The sequence below is a fragment of the Pteropus alecto genome, unplaced genomic scaffold (assembly GCF_000325575.1).
Source record: "Pteropus alecto unplaced genomic scaffold, ASM32557v1 scaffold86, whole genome shotgun sequence".
Lineage (NCBI taxonomy): Eukaryota > Metazoa > Chordata > Mammalia > Chiroptera > Pteropodidae > Pteropus > Pteropus alecto.
The window spans coordinates 22699585-22720352 of NW_006442109.1; the positions used below are offsets into that span (position 1 = coordinate 22699585).

The 20768-nt window shown below is 37.7% G+C and overlaps 1 protein-coding gene across 1 annotated transcript in view; it reads left to right on the forward strand.

Moving 5' to 3' along the window:
• FBN1 (fibrillin 1) overlaps window positions 1–20768 on the forward strand; it is a 220616-nt gene that overhangs the window by 178353 nt on the left and 21495 nt on the right. The window contains 11 exon segments of the mRNA XM_015595908.2: window positions 1–78; window positions 3623–3745; window positions 7203–7328; window positions 9319–9435; window positions 10248–10376; window positions 11004–11123; window positions 13491–13616; window positions 17436–17585; window positions 17962–18027; window positions 18304–18420; window positions 20207–20326. The exon segment at window positions 1–78 is cut by the window's left edge and continues 33 nt beyond it. Of these exon segments, the coding sequence (XP_015451394.1) occupies window positions 1–78; window positions 3623–3745; window positions 7203–7328; window positions 9319–9435; window positions 10248–10376; window positions 11004–11123; window positions 13491–13616; window positions 17436–17585; window positions 17962–18027; window positions 18304–18420; window positions 20207–20326 (1272 nt within the window).

Genomic DNA, 20768 nt, shown 5'->3' on the forward strand with positions numbered 1-20768 from the left:
GTATCAACATGGTTGGCAGTTTCAGATGTGAATGTCCTGTGGGCTTCTTCTATAATGACAAGCTGTTGGTTTGTGAAGGTAAGTGATGTTGTCACTATATCGTGTCCAGAAGTGAGCTAACGGGAGAGCTACTTAGCCACACACATGTCCAATTTCACAGCATTGGAAATAGTGAAGGGCACCTTTGATGCAGGACAGGGCAAATTTCTCTGAGTGGTGGGGAGACCAAGCCCTGCACTGAGAGAAGAAAAGGGTCGTTTGGCAGAGAGTGTAGAAAGAATTCAGCACAGATGCCAAAATTAGAGTCAAAAGGAAAGTCTATTAGATAAGGGATAAGACTCTGCAGACAGTGTGGTCTCCTCTCAGAGGCAGAGAGTAAGAGAGACAGTGAAGGAGACAGAGTAAGGGCACTGGGAGGGACCCTGAGTGTTCAGGGAATTCAGTTTATATGACATTCTTTAGTTCTCATTTCCTTTGATATGGACACACAGTGAGGAAGGGGAAAGAAGAAGAATATGTAGCCTAAAAGGCCTGCTGGCAGTTCTCAGCCTTTATTTAATCTATAGGTTCCCCATGATTTTAGCCATAGGGAATGAACAATTTTATTTGTGTAGGGCAGCTACTTAAAGACTCCATTGTTCCTGTGTCCCCTTCCACAGGTATGGGGAATGGGTTGTTAGCAATCTCAGCAGAAATCTTCCTTTGTTCTGAAGGTTTCCTTCTGGCCTGGCTGCAGGACTGGCCAGTATATTTCAGTCTCTAAATGTGACTTGATTAACATTTTAATTCTCTTGCCTCCTCCGTACATTACTTCCATGAAATTTCATGCAAAAAAATTTACTAATTCTCAGGGAGAAAAGTAGGACATGCATTCCCCAGACTACTCCTCTACATACACAATATATTAGGTTTCCCAGCTGATATGAAAAAGCCATGAGATCCTGGGTGTGCCAGATAGATTGCTTTTGTTTCACATTGCTTGAAAGTGAGCATGAGTGCTAGGCAGTCATCTTGTGTTGAATCTCAGAGTCAGTGTTCTCTTCCAAACGGAGCCTTTGCTACTCCCAAGTGAAAACAAGGTTAATGCAAATATTCCAAATGCATGAGAGAATTCCAAATGGCAAGAACAGCAAATTCGATTTTATATGAAGAATGTTGGCATGCATGCAAATGGTACTTTTTTCATTTTCAAATGACCTCCCCTTGCCATGTGTATGTGCTGTGATTCTGCACATTCCTTACAGCACTTCATATTTTTCCTACATCTGGGGAAGATAGTGTTCTTTTACATTTTAGTAAAAGGGACATTACTGGTTATTAAATATACTATGTGCCCTAGGATAGCTGGAATAATTTTCTATTTAATATTTAAACTTGGGGCCTCTAGCAGAGTTATTTTTTTTTCATGTTAGAAAGGGTTATTACCCCTTAGAGCACGGATTAGAGCACATATGTTGACATTTTGATGTTAAATCTTTTTCTCCTAAACTGGGGACAATTATAGACCATGAGTAAAGTTATAGTCCCAAGCACATGCTTGTTAAATTCTCCTCACTGGGTTTTGGTTACAGAGCCAAGTCAGCACATGTCCTTAACTCTGCCCACTGTGGGGTTGTGGGGTAGGGGCGTGGGAGTGAGGCGATAGCCATTCAGATGGTCATTTCAGGCCCTGGCCCAGAGCCTGTACTTTGAGAGGCCATCAAGAATTAGGAGTCTGAGGAGGAGGCAAGGTGCTGGAGAGTAGAGGAAGCCCACAGCAGATGATCTTACAATGCTGCGGTTGGCTGCCTTCCTCATAGCCACAGCTTTCCACCTTACATACATGCTTCAGGATGACTGCCATTTCCTTGGGAGCATCTCCCTTTCTCTTCCCTTCAGAGATCCGTTTGATAGTTACTTTACCCAGGTGCCTCTTTGGTACTTATATTTGGTGAAGCAGCAGCCCTTGTCCATACCTCATGGGCAAGGCCACCCATGACCACCAAGTCAACCTTGGGAAGGTTGAGAAGATTGGGAAGCTACAGCTGTACCAATGTAAGGCACTTTGCATTTGAGATTATGAAGTGCTCCAACTTTTGGTTTCCGTTTCACAGGATATCCATCCTCCGGGTGAGTGTTTAATTCAGGGTCAGCTGCTTCCCAGCATGCTCTTAGCTCTCAGAATCAGAAAACGAAGATTGATTTAGTACATGCCTCAGCAACACTGAAGTTGGAATGCATTCCAGAAGTGATTTATGGGGAGCATCCATGCATCTGCTCTTCCCAAGTATGCATATAATCAGATGTCAGGCATCTGATGCATCACAGAAATGCTTGTCAGTGACATCGTTTGGCTTTTCTTAGGACATAAGCTACCCTCTCTGTTTCTATATACCCTTAATTAAGAAGAGAGCAGACTTGGTGGGTGAGGTGGTGCTGGTTGCTGGGCCCACTGTATCCTGAAGCAAGTATGCTTCTGCTCTTGTATCCGCTGCACAAAGAGGCACGCCCCACCCCACATTAGACAGAAAACTTCCACTGACTGTAGTCCTGATGCTTTCCCGCCACTTTCCCGCCACAAAGCACAGGCCTAAGAGGCGTAGATTGATGTATTTGCCGCCCCCTTGTGGGAACTTTGGCTACCAACTTCTGTGTGAAACCCCAGTACTGGTGCTGAGAGCTGACTGCCACCTGTGTTACAGGCTATTCCCTTTATTGGGCTTTGACTAAATTAAATTATTTCATTGGCACATGGGCAGGGAACATGTTTTTTTGACCTGTGGTATAGCCTGGACTATGCAGTAACTTTTGCAGTGCCGTGAATTTGAACTACATTTTAATTACATTTACTACATAACTTGAACTGCATAATTATATATTTACATGTATATATATTTTACACACACACACACACACACACACACACACACACACACACACACCCCAATCCCCTGAGCATAGTCAAAGCTTTGAAGCACACATTATCCATTTTATTCTTTTCTTTGATAATGAAAATTGAGTTTTCTTTTGTAGTTTTAAGTGCAACCCCTTGTGTTGTTTTCTTGATTTGACTGTCATGTGGCAGTAATTTAAGCAGGAGCCTCTACGACCCTGTAGCTCAAAACACTATCTGTGGACCAGGAGCACCAGCATCACCTGGGAGCTTATTGGAAATGCAGAATCTCAGGCCACTCTCCAGACATGCTGAGTCAGAATCTGCTTTTCAACAAGATTCCAAGTAATTCATATCCACACTAAGGTTTGAGGTGCTCTGCTCTCCAGATCTTTCAGCTTTCCAGACAAAAGCGACCTGATTGAATCTGAAAATCCTGGGGCTTTGAACAAATACAAGGTTTCCTAGGATATTAGGGTATTAAGTCCTGACTATAGCATTTGAGTTTTATGACTTTTTTTTTAAGACATGAGCATCATTAAAGTCCATATGTGGTTATAAATCAAGTACTCACATTCACGAAGAATATTAGTAAAGTGGAAAAACTAGAAAGTGACTTTTCAGTCTTCCTTTGTCTGTTCGATAAAGATGATCAACGTGAGAAAATATAAATTTATTTTATGTGAGAAGCTTCATCGACTGGACACCAGATTCTGTTCTCCTTCTAATTAAGTTCTCTTCTGCTTGTAGATATTGATGAGTGTCAGAACGGTCCAGTGTGCCAACGCAATGCCGAATGCATCAACACTGCTGGCAGCTACCGCTGTGACTGCAAGCCCGGCTACCGCTTCACGTCCACAGGGCAGTGCAATGGTAAGTCGTTCTCTATTGGCTGGATGCGCCAACCCAGTAGGTTATCTCCATCAAGCTTCAGCTATCTGGATTTCTTTTGAGATGGTTAAGTTGGAGAATACATAAGTTAAGATTTAGACTGCTGAGTTCTAACAACTAAACTGGGAAAAGGTAAGATTGTTGCAATGTCTAAACACTTAGCTTTCCCCCTTTTTATAGATCTAGTGTTTTCAAAACAAGAAATAAATCATTTACATAGATTTCATATTTACATATCTGCTACCCTACAGCAAACAACCACACCCATAAACACACACACACACACACACACGCACATACACACAGCGCAAACAGCCACACCCATAGACACACACACACACACGCACGCACATACACGCACTTCCCTAACCAGTATTCAAGACCAAATACTTTTTTTTAAATTTTACATAATCCCCCTTAGGCGGGTGAGGTTGTCACCATCCTAGCCACACACACCAAATCTAGGCAATGAAGCTCTCTTGAGCTGTGTCACATTAACCTGCAAAAGAACATAATTGTAATTGTAAATCATTATATAGTTAGCAGAAAGGTCAAGAAGAATGTGTTGTTTGCTTATGGTTCATTTCACAGGGAGTTTCCTGGATATTTTATGCATTTGTGAATGAAACAACACAAAGGAACATGGTCAGATTTTCCTTGGATTTCCTTGCCTACCAGTGATTAAGTGGTAGGAAGTACACTGCTCTCTGTAGGGTATTTTGCATTGTTTTATGAGACCTTGGTGGGAAGAGGGTATAATAACAGAACAAAAACTCACTTTGAGAATCAAGACTTGTTTTGTTGAGTTTAAAGGAACATGTGCAAGTCTTTAGCATTTTGTCAACAGAGCTGTTGTTATTCATGTATTAAAAAAAAAAAAACAGGAAAAGTGGGGACGTCTCTGATATGAGCCACAATACCCTAGTGAAACTTGGCATTGATACCACTTGCCTGCATTTTGCTCTTAATTTATATTTTTTGAAACTGGGTGAAATAATTCCAATCAAAATAAAGAATTGCTGATAATATAGAATGTGTCATTTCACACCATTTCACACTCAGGCAAAAAGTTATTTATACATCAAGACAGCATGTTCAGCCAGGGACTGCTAAGGCTTAAGCCCTGTCATTTTTCTTGTGAAATATTAAAGTAAATAAAACTCATCAGCCGTTAACCATCAGTAAGTGCTGTGAATTTTGTTTGTAGCCAAAGCTCAGTTTCCCTTATTCATTGAAATTCTCAGAAGCAAAGGTACATACATGAGTTTTGCAACTATTCAGCCTTTAGGGTTGAAGACCTCACTCTGGAAATGTCTTTATTTATGTCTTACTTTAAAAATCTTTTAAAATGTCTTTAAATACTATTCTATACATAGCATTTTTCAAACATCCTGCAATATACTGTTCGCTTCCTGTGTTTAAGATGAAGAACTAAAATTTTCTTTCCATCAGAAGATTTTTATTTGAATTCATAAGTGCTTCATTTTCAACCCCAAATCACAGCTGGCTGTAATACCCACGTTGTTGCTGAGAGATCTGAGAGAACACTTAGTTATCTAAGCCCAGGATGCTGGTCTGACTTGAGGAGCTGTATAGTTAGAGCAAATGCTGCCCTCTTCTGAACTCTTTCATATAGTTAAAGACAAGGGACAATTTCTTCCCAAAATCTCCTCTTGGTCTCCTCTCTCTCCACTGACTGTGTGGGTTATTTTCCCCCAATACCCTCTTTAAACCTCCTATCTCAACCTCTGAGTTCAAATCCTGATGCTTGCAGAAACCTAATTTTCTGGTCTCAAGACAAAGTGAACTCCACAATTAAATTCTCTAGAATTATAACCTTCTGTTTTACCAACAGAACCTCAAAGTACCCCCATGTTTCATTTTTTTTAAAACCATCATGAAATAGGCAACATGAGAAAGACAAATTCTATTGGGGTTCCATTTCTAAGAAAATCCTTAATGTTCTATATTTCCTATGGGCCCCAGAGGTAAGACAGACCTGGTCCCTTGCATACTCCCAGATCCATTACTACCTGAGGGTACCCAGCTATGGTAGGCTCTGAGGCATCCGTCCTCAAAATCAGCTTCCTTCACAGAGCTTGGTCATGGAAATCAGTTTTCTCTGCCTATCTTGGAGCAGTTTGCTTATTTTAAATCCATTTTTCTCCAATGGGAAGAATCATAATTTGTTAATTAGCATATCTGCATAGGCTAGCAGTAGCTCTTAAGCTGCTCTATCCCAATTTCCCCTCTTAATTACAGACTTAACCTCACTTGAGACTTTTAAACAGTAGGGTGATTCATCACAACTCTAAATAATCTGTAAAAATGGCAGCCTGAGCACATGAAATGGAGAGAATATCTTCTCTTCTGACATGGGCACAGCTCCTCCGTGTAGCAGGAAATGCCCGCTCCCAGTTGCTGCTGTCTCAGTAGACAGGGCAGGCAAATAGCAAGTTTGGATTATTCAGCTGAGAGCAGGATGCTGCTGTGCTCTATAACATCTGCACCCAAGGTGGCAGTCTGTTATTTGCTTTCTTTTGTGACAATTGGAAAATTGGGACGAATCCATGCTCTTCAATATATTTGCCCTAAACATAGAATCTTGAAAACCTTAAAAAATTGGAGACATAAGTAGACATGTAATTATGTCATTTGTAGATTCACACGATAAATTCTGCCACATGGATCATCAGATTTCAGGAGAGCAACAAAGATTCAATTGATGATAAATATAATTTAGAGCTTAAAGACTGGCAGAAGTAAAATGGCCAAGATTTCCTTTGAATGAATATAACTAAAAAGAAATATTGTTAGGATTGTCAAGTGCTAAAAGGAGTCACATGTAAACATGAAGACCTGGTTAAGATAGAACAAAAGGTTATAGGAGTAAGGACAAACCAAGAGGTAAAATTTAAATAAGGGACAATGTGGATTGTCCATCAAGAAAACCTACCTTAGCAGTGAGATTGGTTTGAGGTTGGCATAAATTTCTAAAAGAAGCTATGAAGGGTCAATAATTTGAGACACCAAACCTTGACTAGTCAAAATACTTCAATTAATTCCACAGTCTATGATGCTGCTTTTAGGCAGATAATCAAACGGATTATCTCCCCGTTTGGATTTTTCTTCCTCATTCTACTTTTAAGTTTTCTCATCTTTCAGAACATTTTTTGGATACTGCCCGTATTCCGTTTTTTTTGTTTGTTTGTTTTTGTTTTTTTTTTTTATGTACTGTTAACATACTCTGGATATGCCCAGTAAATGAGAGTAAGTTTCAACCAATTTTGAGGCAAAAAGAAATATAATGCCAGCATCTCTTTTACTGGCTTACTCCAGAGTCTAGAGCTAGGATTAATCCTGAAGCAACACCTGGAAGTAAGTTATTCAATTTGATTTTGTCTTCTGAGCTTCCACTTAAGATGCTTTTTATCTACAGATCGCAATGAATGTCAGGAAATTCCCAACATATGCAGCCATGGACAGTGTATTGATACAGTCGGAAGCTTTTATTGCCTTTGCCACACTGGTTTTAAAACAAATGCTGATCAAACTATGTGCTTGGGTGAGTATGTAATTATTTCATTTTTTTCTTCATATACTATTGAAAAACTCATTTGCATCTGAATATATAAAGGTCAATACTAAAACTTCAGTAGTCATTTTGCTATTTGTAAAATAAAAATACAAGCAGGCATGTAGCATTAGCATCCCTTGGTATTTAATCTTTGGCAATCTGAACATAATAACCCTCTTACTTGGTGTTCATCTGGCTGGCTGTCAGTTAAGGAAAACTTTCAACTAAGGAATAACTTAGGAAGATATTTAGATAAAAATTTCTTTTTATTAATGTTAATGGACTATTCTTTTATAATATTTATGTGGGTTTGCCATATTGGAACGGAATACAGCTTTTGAGTGAGAATGAGCATTTTTTGAGGAGGGTCTTAGTTTATACTGGAACCTCAAAGGCAAATTTACAGATCCTAACCTACGGAGGCAAAAAAAAAAGAAAGGAAAGAAACATTTTCCTAGGAGAAAAGGGCTCAAGATTTTAAATCTCTTCCTTGGTTTTTGTAATGAATCAGAATGTCGATTTAGAATAACCTGCAAATATGTAATCGATTATTTTCTCCCTTTACCTCTTTTCTTTTTCTACTTTAAAGTGACATCTATTAAGTCTTTTGGGGGAAGTTATGAACATGAATCAGTTTCACAGCTGGAAAAAGAACAGTCAATAGAGTCATGTTTAAAGTGCCTGCCTTTGGCTAAGATTGGATTCATCCTTTAGGAAACATTCTCATAAAGTTTCATCTTCAGAGCAGATAACAAATTTTAAATTAAAGGAGTATAATCAGCCCTGCTCATCACTGGAGAGCTAACCCCCCATATTAATGTGACCTGCCCAAATGTCTTTCTCCCTCTTTCATCCGAATTGTCTGCAAGCCCCAAGCAAAGAACCTGCCCTACCAAAGCTTGGCTAAAAATGAATCAAGGCAGAAGCTCTTGATTGCTGGCAGGGTGACTCATCTGAGAGCAGTCTTCAAACACAGACACACACATTGGAGTCACTTTGGGGTCAGCAATAGCTTTCTGATTTAGGATCACAGATAATTCATCTTCATGTCCAAAATTTGAAAGGAAAGGAAATTCTAACTCTGAACACTATGTTTGGCTAACCTGGAGTGTTACATTCTGCTCCCTCTCCCTCCCTTTGTCCTTGCCCTCCTCATTCTGCTTTAATCTTGCAAACCAGCAGTATCAGCTTTCTTTCATTTTTAATTTCTTATTTCCTTCTTAATACAATGTGCACCTACTCTTTATAAGAGGAATGTTAGCTGCTATAGTGAGATGCAAAGACATAAAAGATGCCAAAGTAGTTTTAATAAATAGTCAAAGAGAACAGTCATAAACCAATAAAAAGACAAACAATATTGTAAGAGTGTTAAGAGCCAAATTAAGTGTCATCCATTGGAATAGTTTCGTAGAGTGAGGTAAGTCACTCTTATCTTGGTGAGAGTGATGGTGGGTTTTAGGGGTGGACTGGGAAAAAGGAAAATGATGTCTAAAATGTCAGGTGAGTTAGAAAGCTAATTTATTTTGTTGCTGATTTCAGGGTAATATCAGGTGACTCACTGCTTTTTGGTAAACTGGAGTGAGAATCTTAAAGGCTGAAGTTTGCCAAAGGTGGCAGCAAATCAAGACCCAGATGCACACAGAATTTTCCATTTGCAAGTGAAAATATTTGAGAAAAGTGGCAAGGGTGGAGAATTCTAGAAGTAAATAGAATAAAATAATTCTTGTCCAGTTCTCATGTCCTTAGCTTGCCTCCTTTCACATGCCAACCAAGGAAATGATTTACTCCCAAAGTTTAGAACCTTGCCTTTTGCTGGTTTCTCATGGGGAGCTGCCACTGCTGGAACTAATACCAATATCAAAAAGTTCTCAGCCTACGTATGATACTTCGTGAATCCTAAGATGCCCTTTAATCTCAGGTAACTATGCAGCTTCTTCTGTTAATAATCATGTTTTTCTGTGTCCTTTGCTCCTGATAGACATAAATGAGTGTGAGAGAGATGCCTGTGGGAACGGAACTTGCCGAAACACAATTGGTTCTTTCAACTGCCGCTGCAATCATGGTTTCATCCTTTCTCACAACAATGACTGTATAGGTGCGTGTGCAGAATAGTTGATCACCAGAGGAAGTCAGTTTTATTTCTGTTCTTTGTCATTAGCATCATCTCCAGTGTGCCAGCTATCTTTTTTGAATATATGCCATCTTATGCATGATCATTGGTTAAAAGATTTGTCAAGTAGAATGTGCTAATTAAATGTCAAACATAGTAACTACATCCATTACTTTTATTAAAATGCTCATTAGCAGCTATAATTTTTATGTCTGCTCTGCTGTGAATTAAATAAATTTCCAAATGAATTGATTACATTTTAAAAGACAAAAGTGATTCTTTGTGTAGAAATTACATAATTCATGAATAATTGACTTACTTGTCTAGATGTTTCACTATAGCCTCTCTTAAAAGAAGTAAATTACCGAATCTATTAAAACCTTCTTATAAAACATGCTACATTATTCATAAGTGAAGATAATGAACCAAATGTAGTATTATTCTTGAGGCTAATTTTCTATAACTCTAATTATGGGAATACTTAATACCCTCAGCTGCATTGTGTATCAGTAATTCAGTTTTAGCCTTGAAAAATTAAATCTAAAGGAAGATTAAAGTAAACTCATATAAATTATCAATTTCTAATTAATAGAATTGTGTAATATGATAGGTTTTGACAGGTGCTTAAAACCAGATCTGTTATTACAAACTAGATTTTCATTGGAATTTCTTATGTTTGGCTGAGCCAGCAAAGGCCGCTGAAATTCAGAACAAGTATTTTTCCCTTTAAAGGTTTTGATCATTGCTGGGATTATGACATTTTCTTTGGAATATATCAAAGGATATTTTTTTGGCAGATGTTGATGAATGTGCAACTGGAAATGGGAACCTTTGCAGGAATGGCCAGTGCATCAATACAGTGGGGTCCTTCCAGTGTCAGTGCAATGAAGGCTATGAGGTGGCTCCAGATGGGAGAACCTGTGTGGGTGAGTACTGCCTCAGAAAGAGCATCCAAAGAACGTCCCCAGAGACCAGTCAGAGAATCTTGCAGTCTCTATCGCAACCCTTCCTTCTGGAAGCCTGGAAGAAAAAAAAAATCAGAGTAGAGTTACAGTAATTCTTCCATAGAAGATACATACACACACACATCACTTTCCCCCCTTATCTTTTAAAATTAAGTTGTACTCACAGAGAACAGTTAAACTGTTAAATTTAAGAATTCAACAATTAAATCATTCTATAAACAATCATAATTCCATTTCTTATATTTTTTTCTTCAAAATAGCTTTATAGTAAGCTCTTATATAATTTTTGGCTGCTCTCAACGATCTTTTACCCATTGACTTTTCACATGCTACACTTTGCTGGAAATATTTAATTTGTAGTAGATTAAATAAAATATGGTTGCTATATTGCACACTTCCAAAAGCTGATAAAGCTTATTTTTATTGAGTATTAATTTTATTGAGTATTAATTTTTCTCCTTGGTAGAGTTTTGTAGACTTTAGTTTTATGTATTTCTTTGATTTGATTCCAGTTTCTTTGAATTTTAATTGCTTGATGGAAATCACGCCAGTGGAAACCTCTTCCTTCTTTTTGTCTTTTCTTTGCAGACATCAATGAATGTGTTTTAGAACCTGGAAAATGTGCACCAGGCACCTGTCAGAACTTGGATGGGTCCTACAGATGCATTTGTCCACCTGGATACAGTCTACAAAATGACAAGTGTGAAGGTAAGAGGGCTATTAATATTTGGAAATAAGCAGTATTGTTTATTACACTGGCATCAGAATTACAGCTTTCATGATGGTGTGATGGTGTCTTCATTTTGGAATAACTTATCAAAACAAATCCAAGGGCAGAGGCTTCATACTTACATGATGAGACAAGGACATTTAATTCTCACACTAATCCCTGATGAGTATAATTTGCTCTGTGTATATGGTCATATTGACCCTGACTCTTTTTTAGTATGCTTTTATGCAGCTTGTAAAAAATCCTGGATTATATGTTTTTAAGTGCCAACACATTGCAACTAAAAATAGCTCCCTAATTCCAGTTAAAATCTTTAAGTGACCACATTAAAGGTTGGATGCATGTGGCTATATAATTTGTCTATGTTATTTTGACCTATAGAAAAGTGGAAATGTGTTAGTATAAACAAATTCTAAGCAAATTTCATAGTACTTCTTTCCTTAATACATACGTCATTGAATTAAATGAAGGACATTAATTGCCAGAACTTCATAAATAACTAGGGTTGAAAGGATTCTAGTCTATGCTCCCGCCTTTCAATAGGACTGCATCTAATCTATAATGAGTAAGAATTTTCTTCACTTTTAATATCATCGATGATAAATTTTATTATATATCCAATTTAAATCATAGTCAAGTCATAATATTCTAAATGGAAACATATAATCAAAATTGGACCTAAATGCAAATTATTGAGCATGTTATTTTATTTTTATTAAAGATTGGCTTTATTTACTCCATGATTAATACAAAATTCCCCTAGAATAAACAGAATGGAAATGTATAGAAAGAACAACAACTTTTTGAATAGTCAATAAATGTATCTATCCTACAGTCTTTGTCCCCACTCTTAGGAAGTCAGCATTTAAAGGTTAATTTCTACTATAAGAGAAAGAATTATAATGACAGCGACAAAAACAGTAACCAAAATTTGTCATTTGAGTATTTTTACAAAAGCTAGCTTTTCTTTTAAGAAAAGGTTAGATGTTGTGGTGGAGAGAGTGTGGAAATGGAGTAACTCAATCATCATCAGCAGTTCAGATTTGTTAATAAACTACTGGAAACAAGATGCAATTATCAATCCAAGTAATAACATGGAGTAATGAAAAGGCTGGTTTGGCATCGTACAGGAAAATAATGACTTTGCATTGCATATTTCTAGAATATCTATGTGGTATTTATAATACTAAGTCAAGAAAAAGAAGTTAATTTTCTAACTTCCCCTTAGTTGGACCTGTGGGAATAAAGTTGTGTAATGCAAATACATTTTGGTGCTGGTAGAACTCTTTACACAAACGTGAAAATAAAGAGCCCCAAGATTCAAGAGATATGTGTTTTATTGAAAAAATGTATCCATAAAAATAGCATGGCTCAGAATCTTTTTTACTACAAATTTCTGTCAAAAGTCAGAGGGAAAGATGGGTAAATCTGTTGGAAACAGTGGCATTACTTTTCCATAAGTAGGTTAATCATATAATTTATTGACCAAACCAAGACAATTTTTGAGGAAGTCACCAATGAGAACAGGTCAACAGGCATAAGCTAGGACTCTCTCGGGAAAACTAGGGCATATGATTACCCAAGCCATTCAAACTTCGCCTCGGACCATCCTTTATCAGTCCTTTACAGTAGCTAAGATGTATTAAGGTGTGAAAGGAAACATGCCACAATTCTAAGTGTATCAGATTCCTAATATCTGTATGATGAAAGAAAAACAATAGCCTATCTAGGGAAGATATTTTTCTTCAGAAAAATTAACCTGCAGATGAGAGTTCAGAACCTCATCTTCTGTTATCTCTTTAGTTCATACTACATAGGATTATTTTCATATATATTCGCGTCCTTGTAAAATTTATAGTTTTAGGGCTATAGAATGAGGTATTGAGAAAAGCCCTGTGAATGAGTGGAGAGAAATAAATTTGGGTCAAAGGTTTAGGTCTCTCACTGAGTAACTCATTGACAACACTCTTAAAATGTCAGAACTTCTGCTCCCTGTGCAGTCATGAAGTCAGAATGAGCTTCTTGCTTCTTTCCTAGCTTAGGGTGAAATGAAATTACTCTAACTTACTAACTAGCCAAGCAACTCATTCTGGATAAGAGGCGTTTCTCATCACATCCCTTAGAAGGTACTTGCAGATTCCATTTTTGCAACAACTGTCAAAGCTAATTTTTTAAAAGTCATCCAGCCCAGAAGTCTACCCATAGCATTATGATACAGGAAGATATCTTCATCATTTGAAGAGTTTGGAAAGTCTGATGTAGTTCTTACTTCCACATTTTGCATTTGGTACCCGATAGTGTCTTCTTTGTGTTTTGACTTTGTTCGATGCATGTAATTCTTTTAGATATTGATGAGTGTGTTGAAGAGCCAGAAATTTGTGCCTTGGGTACATGCAGTAACACTGAAGGCAGCTTCAAGTGTCTGTGTCCAGATGGGTTCTCATTGTCCTCCACTGGAAGAAGGTGCCAAGGTAAGTGCTTCTGAAGGCTTTAGACTTTCATTACTCTGTGTTTATTTGTTGTGGTTTTATTTTTAAAACATGGAAAGCTTTGATTCTTTGAGAAAGAGAATATGGAAAGTTTTTATTCACCCAAAGGTCTGTCTAATGGCTACCATATATCAGAAAGTTCAGTTTTACTTTTAAGGTTAAAAACTCATCCATCAAGTTATGGTTGCTTGTACAACAACTGTCCTGGCACGTAAACCTTCTCTCCTCCAAAGAACACTAATGCTGATAGGTAGGTCAGTGGGGGATCAGCCATGAGCCACTGAATGTGGCAAAGCCACTGGTGGAATTTCAGCCACATAGTCTCTGCCTATGAAGAGGTAACCTAGATTGGCCAAAACCCTAGACTTTCAGACAGAAATATGCAGATTACCCCATTTGCTCCCAGGATATAGTGCTCATCCATTTCTTACATCACTTGTTTTCTAAGAAAACAGAAAAATAAATTTGAAATGATCAGGATTCTTGCTGGACCATGATCTGTTTTCAGGAATAATGCTTGTACATGTTTAAAAAAAAAAATCAAAAGAGAGCTTGAACTTAAGCATAATGCAGTGCATTGTGTCCCAAGAAACTGTTTAGATTTTACTAAACAATGCAATTGTATGTGTGTATCTACTTTTACGAACTAGTTTAATAAATTTGGAACCTCTCCCCCAAAAAACCCACACAAACACATGTATTTCTCCCACCACTCCCACCTCCAGTGCTTTTCTGGTTGTCTGGTTTTGTTGTTCAATTTTTTCTTTTTCATTTTTTGTTTGTTTTGCTTCTGTGTTACCAAATAAGAGGCAATAAATATCAATTAAGATCCAGAAATTGAGTTTGAAGTCTCAGCCCTGCCAATTTTAGCCTAGGGCAAGTCATTTAATCTTTTGGGAGCTCAATTTTTGTATTTTAAACAACAATAATAATACTTGCCCAATGAATCTTATTGAATGTGTGACAAAGTTTTGTTAGTTTCTGAATCCTTTATAGACTCTTGTTATTCTAATTGATTAACCTTTTACTTTACAACTGGTTGTTCAGTTACCTAGTTTTGAAAAAATGAGTAGAGAGTTGAGAATTCTCCAGTCGGTTTGATCTTATAGGTAACTATCAGAGGCACATTTGGATTTTGGGGTTATCAGTGGGGTGGTGCCAAGCAGACACTCTGTATGGTACAGACTAGCCAGATAAATTCTAACACCTACTTCCTTGTTTTTGTGTGCCTTTTATTTGGCCTGGTTTTGGAAAGAAAGCAATGAGAAACCAGGTGTGAATCTGCCAATGTGGCAGGCCAGAAGAAACTCAGACTATTAATCCAATTTGCACTGGCCTGTCACAGAGCGAGGTAACGCTGCAGGAAGAATTAGCCCAGCTGTGAGCAGCCTTGCCACATGCTCAGCTCCAAGAGGCAAGGCCAGAATTGAGGAATGCAAGCAGGGAAAGTGACTGTTGTAGTTCTGTCAAAATTTCAAAGGTCATTAAGGGCTCTTTGCAGATGGACTAGTAAACAGGCATCCTAGTGAGCCCTAGTTAAAGCATGTGGGAAGGCACAGCTCTTTCCCAATACAAGACACCTTTGATTAATAAACCAATTCTAGAGGATCACCACAAGCAAATGGAAATCTCCCAAAGAGTACAGATTTTGCTGGAGCCAAGGAATTAAAAGCTAGGTTTTTCTTATAAGATGACAAATTAGGAGTCATCCTTCTATTGCCCATGAAATGAGAAAATTCCATAGGACTACAGATAATGGTTTTGAGGAAACAAATGTGATAGATCCTGGCGTCTGAAGGTCATAGATGTAAAATTAGCCACTCCCACTTACAAAGTTCACTGAAGGGAATTTGTCTCTTAGGCTCACCCTAAACTTCATGTGTTTGAGCCTCTGCGTAATGCCTAGGTTTTTTTTTTTTTTCACAGGTGGGGTGGTGGAGTGGTGTGGGGGAGACAGGCTGGGATATGGATCAGGGTCAGTGATAAAAAAAGAGAATGAAAATTTTAACAGACCAGTATTAGAATATGAATGTGTATAGGTTTCAAAGAAACATTATGAGCTGGAAGACAAAGGAAAGAATTAAGTTTTAATATATTTGCTAAGATACTCTTGTGAGTAATCACTAAATTATATCTTAAGATAGTTGTAGGCATAAATAGTAAAAACAAGACCAATAAACACAAAATTTTGTATGCGACGGTGAACTTGAAGAATAAAGCAAATTGAAAGGTGTCCTTCGGGAAACTATAAATCGTTAAATCTTGAAGCTTCTCAGCAAATCAGACATTTGGATGGCAGATGTGCTGCAGGACAAGGAATGGCTTTTATTGCTCTTGACCTTCTGAAGAGTAGTTGACCTGTGAAGTCTTAGCCATGACAGATGTGGTAGTAGAGTAGAAACTACAGAGATAATTTATCTGGAAAAGTTGGTTGAAGAAGTGGAATGAGTTCATTGGGAAAGCCAACTGAATTTGACTTACCAGAGCCTGGTAAATCTGATAGATAAATGATAGATAGATAGATAGATAGATAGACAGACAGACAGACAGACAGATAATTTTTACCTTAATACATGAAAATTTTTCTGCTATGATCTTTGGCAACTCAGTTATTCTTACATTGTCTTTCTCATGGAATGAAAGCTGGTAAAATTGTCTTAACAGAAATGCATAACTGGCTATAATAGTTTGCCACCTGATACTGAAAAACAGTGTCAAGAGGAAGCAAACCTGATCAGAAATAAAGAAAGGGGAATTGTTCAACATGGATATGAAAGCCTTTCTCTAAAACTTGCAGATTTTCAGCTCTGTGTAACTCAAAAGGAGTTTGCAAGGCTTTGGAAGTCAAGTTTGAGGGAAAACACACTCCAGGCTGTTGGCTGAGCTCACTTTTTAGAGTCACCCAATTTGCTCTATAAGAAATGGAAAAGTCAGTTGCCAAAATTATGTCAAGCAATGTTGGAGAATTTTGTAGGAGCTAGATCCCATATTTCATGTTGGAGTCACCAAGAAGTAATCAATATTAAAGAAGTATGTTCTTGGAAAGAAAGACTGTTCTGCCTCATATCCACTCATCTCCTTGCCCTCTTCTTTACCTTCCCACTCTCTGATGAGCTAAACAAGCTTCTGTTTGTGTATGTGTGTTTGTATATGTAAAATCTTCAGAAAACCCCACATATATATTTTTAGACAGCAGCTGCCTGAGTAGCTGCTTCAGAGAATGATCATTGTGTTGTATTCTTGTCAATCCAAAAAACTGCCACATCTTTATTTGCTCTATGCCTGGGATCTAGGGTTTTATTTTGGTTCCAGTGCTTAGGGGACACAGAATAAACAGCAGAGCATGGTATCACAGTAAGTACTAGAACTGTGTGTGAGGTCTGCGTTACCCTAGTGTGCTTGCTAAGTGCTATTGAGAACACGTGCAAGCTGAGCAATCAGTGACGGTATCTTATGAATGATTCCATCTCTGAATGCCCCCATCCTGAAGTCACTGATGATGCCAGTTTTGAAATGTGATGCTATTCATTTTTATTATTCACACCAGGTTGTTTTGGAAAATTTGCTAAAATGAAAAATAATATGGTGAAATCCAGATAGATTTGTTCATTGGATCTCACTACAAACGTTACCTATGACTTTAAAGATCTCAGCTCAGTTGCTATTATAATTGATGAAGGAATATTATTATAGTAATGAAAAGAGAACAGATTTAACAGGATTGATGGTTTCTTATTCACTATTACACTATAACAATTTCATAGGAAAGCCACTCAATGGTCTCTTGAATTTATACTGCAGATTTGCGAATGAGCTACTGTTATGCAAAGTTTGAAGGAGGAAAGTGTTCGTCACCCAAATCCAGAAATCACTCCAAACAGGAATGCTGCTGCGCCTTGAAGGGAGAAGGCTGGGGAGACCCCTGCGAGCTTTGCCCCACTGAACCCGATGGTATGTCTACCATCTGCATTTCGTTGGGGCTATTCAAAGTGTGCACTGGCCATGAAATAAGTAAGACTGTAAGGCCTTCAAGTAAATAAGACAATTTCATTTCATCGTAAGTCTAACTAAAATGTTTGTTAAACTATTTTATCTCGGGAGCTATGTAGCTGTTTTCTTCTGAACTATGTTATGAATCGGAGCTGCCCAAGTAGTAGGCACACCAGCTCTGGGATCCTGTTAGCTATCTCCAGTTTCTAGGCTCGTATTGTACAGCATTTCCCAATATGTGTAGCATGTGTCAGTTTGGTCACCACACAGTGCTTGGGGAGGAGCCTGTAGTAATTGCCACTGGCCTGTTGGTTAACAAGGTGCCTCTCCACCACAGAGGCTTTCCGCCAGATCTGTCCGTATGGAAGTGGGATCATTGTGGGACCTGATGATTCAGCAGTTGGTGAGTGGCCTGTGCTGGATTCTCAGCATTTCTTAGTATGCTCAATCAGCCTCTTCCTTGCCCTTTTCCAGTTGTTCTTATTTCTCTATATCATCTTGAAAAATTAACTCTACTTTTTGTCTTTTCATTTCAATACCAATTGTATTATTGTACTGTATTTACAATATTGTTTTGTAATAGATATTTCATTGATTAGACACTAAAGTGATCATAATTTACCTTTGTATTTAAAAAAAAAAACCTTGTTATTCATTATTTTTTTCTGTTTTGCTTAAGATATGGATGAGTGCAAAGAACCTGATGTTTGTAAACATGGGCAGTGCATCAATACAGATGGCTCCTATCGCTGCGAGTGTCCCTTTGGTTACATTCTGGAAGGGAATGAATGTGTGGGTAAGTAGTCAATCAGTTTCTTCCATTGGGATTTACAAATTAGAAATTAAGCTATATAGCATTGACATGAGGAAGTATAAGTACCAAGATGGGACAGAAATAAGTTTTGTCCATTTATTCACGTATCCTTCATCTAGCAATGCTAGCTGAGTCCCCACTGTGTACCAAGCACTGCTATAGTACAGCAGTGAACTAAAACCAACACAGTCCTTCCTTTCATGGACCTTGTAGTCTCATGGTGAAGACAGACACTGGACACATTTGAAGAGGTAGTAGAAAGGACAATATTATAATGAAAGTCTTGTGAAGAATTAAAAAAAAATTAGTAGTCATAATCTTATTCTCTCAATATGTAAAATACAAAATTTATCCAGATTTCACATACTTAGTAATATGAAATGCCATGTGCCTAGCATAATTTCTCGTGTTTTAACCTTCTTATCAAAATTTCAAAGAATGATTTTTATAGCTGACCTTTGTCCTCTTAATCCACACTAACTCCACATCGAATCCAAATATTATGTCTATTTATCTAAGAAATCCAAACCTGAATTAATAATGGCATAAATACTAAGGGTTTGTCTGCGTACAGTAGAAAGTGTTCTCTCCATACAAGGAATCAGGGCATGAAAATTTCAGCTGCAGTGATGGCTTTGGGAGCTTAAGCAAGTTCTTTAGCTTTTCTAGCTCTTACAATGTAATATTATACAGATGGACTAAATTATTTCTAAGTACCTTGTAAGTTCTAAAAATCAATGATATTATGATTTTTATTAGCTTGAAGGAGATATAATATTCTTGGCAGTGAAATGCAATTTCATAGCAGAACAAAAGCAAACTTGTCAGTGTGTTCTCTTTGAAATCTTCAGTTAGTTCTCTTATGTACATGAGAAATGAGCCTCCTCACCCAGGATCTCTCTACCATATTCTCTTGTCTTCACTTTCTGACTTCAGAACCCACATAGGACAGAACCCTTGATGACAGAGAGCTTGTCCATTATTTTTCTGTGCCCTAATAGCTAAAATATAATGTTATTTCTCAAGCTTTTTTCCCAGAAGAAGATATTCCACCCAAGAATTGTTTCATAATGTGCATTCTAGGTGGATAGTTAGGAGGCATATATATTTTAAAGCCCCCTTCATAGAACTCGTTCTCTCTCCACAGTTATTTAGAGAGATCATACCCTAAACATATTTCTGTCTAGCCTTTCTTCTGCTTAATGTAAACCATCTGGTTTCAACAGAATCAACAAAATCTACTTGAATCTTGATTTTATACAGCGTATTAATTTTGCTTAACCTCTGGTCTCTTACTTTGCGTAAGTTTAGTCTTCTATTTTATATCTGGCAAAAATCCATCATGTTTAAGGCTTCTTGGAGAGTGATGTAATGTAAGGCCAAACTGGAAATGTATTTCTAGCTTTAAATAAGTGAAAACTTTTGACTTGTGAGAGAAGCATTATTTTAACCCTTTGAGTATCTATTCCCAGTAGAAGATTTACTTCCTTATAATATGGGAGGCTAGAGAAACTCATGGAGAAGAGTACTATAAGAGCTAAAAGCCCAGGGACTATCATTGTCACTACCACGGCCACTTAGCAAGTCAAATTTCACAGCTACAAACCTGTGGCAATAAGACACTTGCACTCCTTTCTTGCAAGGACAGATGAGAATAAACGAAACATTACAAATGAAAGTACTCTGATAGAATGAAAGGGATTATCTGAGTCCAAGCCCATTTTCTCCCAATTCATTGTGTCGTGAATATACTTCTGGTCACTTGCAGATACTGATGAATGTTCTGTGGGCAACCCTTGTGGAAATGGAACCTGCAAGAATGTGATTGGAGGTTTTGAATGCACTTGTGAGGAGGGATTTGAGCCTGGTCCAATGATGACTTGTGAAGGTAAGCCTCTTAAACACAGTATAGTTGTTTACATGTTCATGGGGATAACAGTTGGTCGATTATAGTTCTTAATATTAAGTACCACTCAGGGTGTATGGAATAAAGAACGTCTGGGCCTGATGGGCCATTCCATCATTTCTTCTCTGTGTAGCCTCCCTTCTGCAGGGAGTATCTGAAAAAGATGTAGGCGGCTCCAGGCATAAGTTACACTGCAGATCACACAGAGTTCTTGGTGGTCTCTCTTTACTACTATTTAGATACAGCTCCTGTCTTGTTTACTACCTACTTTCTTAGTTCCCATTTTCCCCTTCTTATTTCATTTTTGTCTCCCATGCTCCCTTTCTTTTTCTTCTCTTCTTTTTCTTTTCTATTCATAGAAACTTCTGCACACTGAGATAACCGACATCCTGCAACCATCATAGCAAAAAAGGTTGCCTGTACG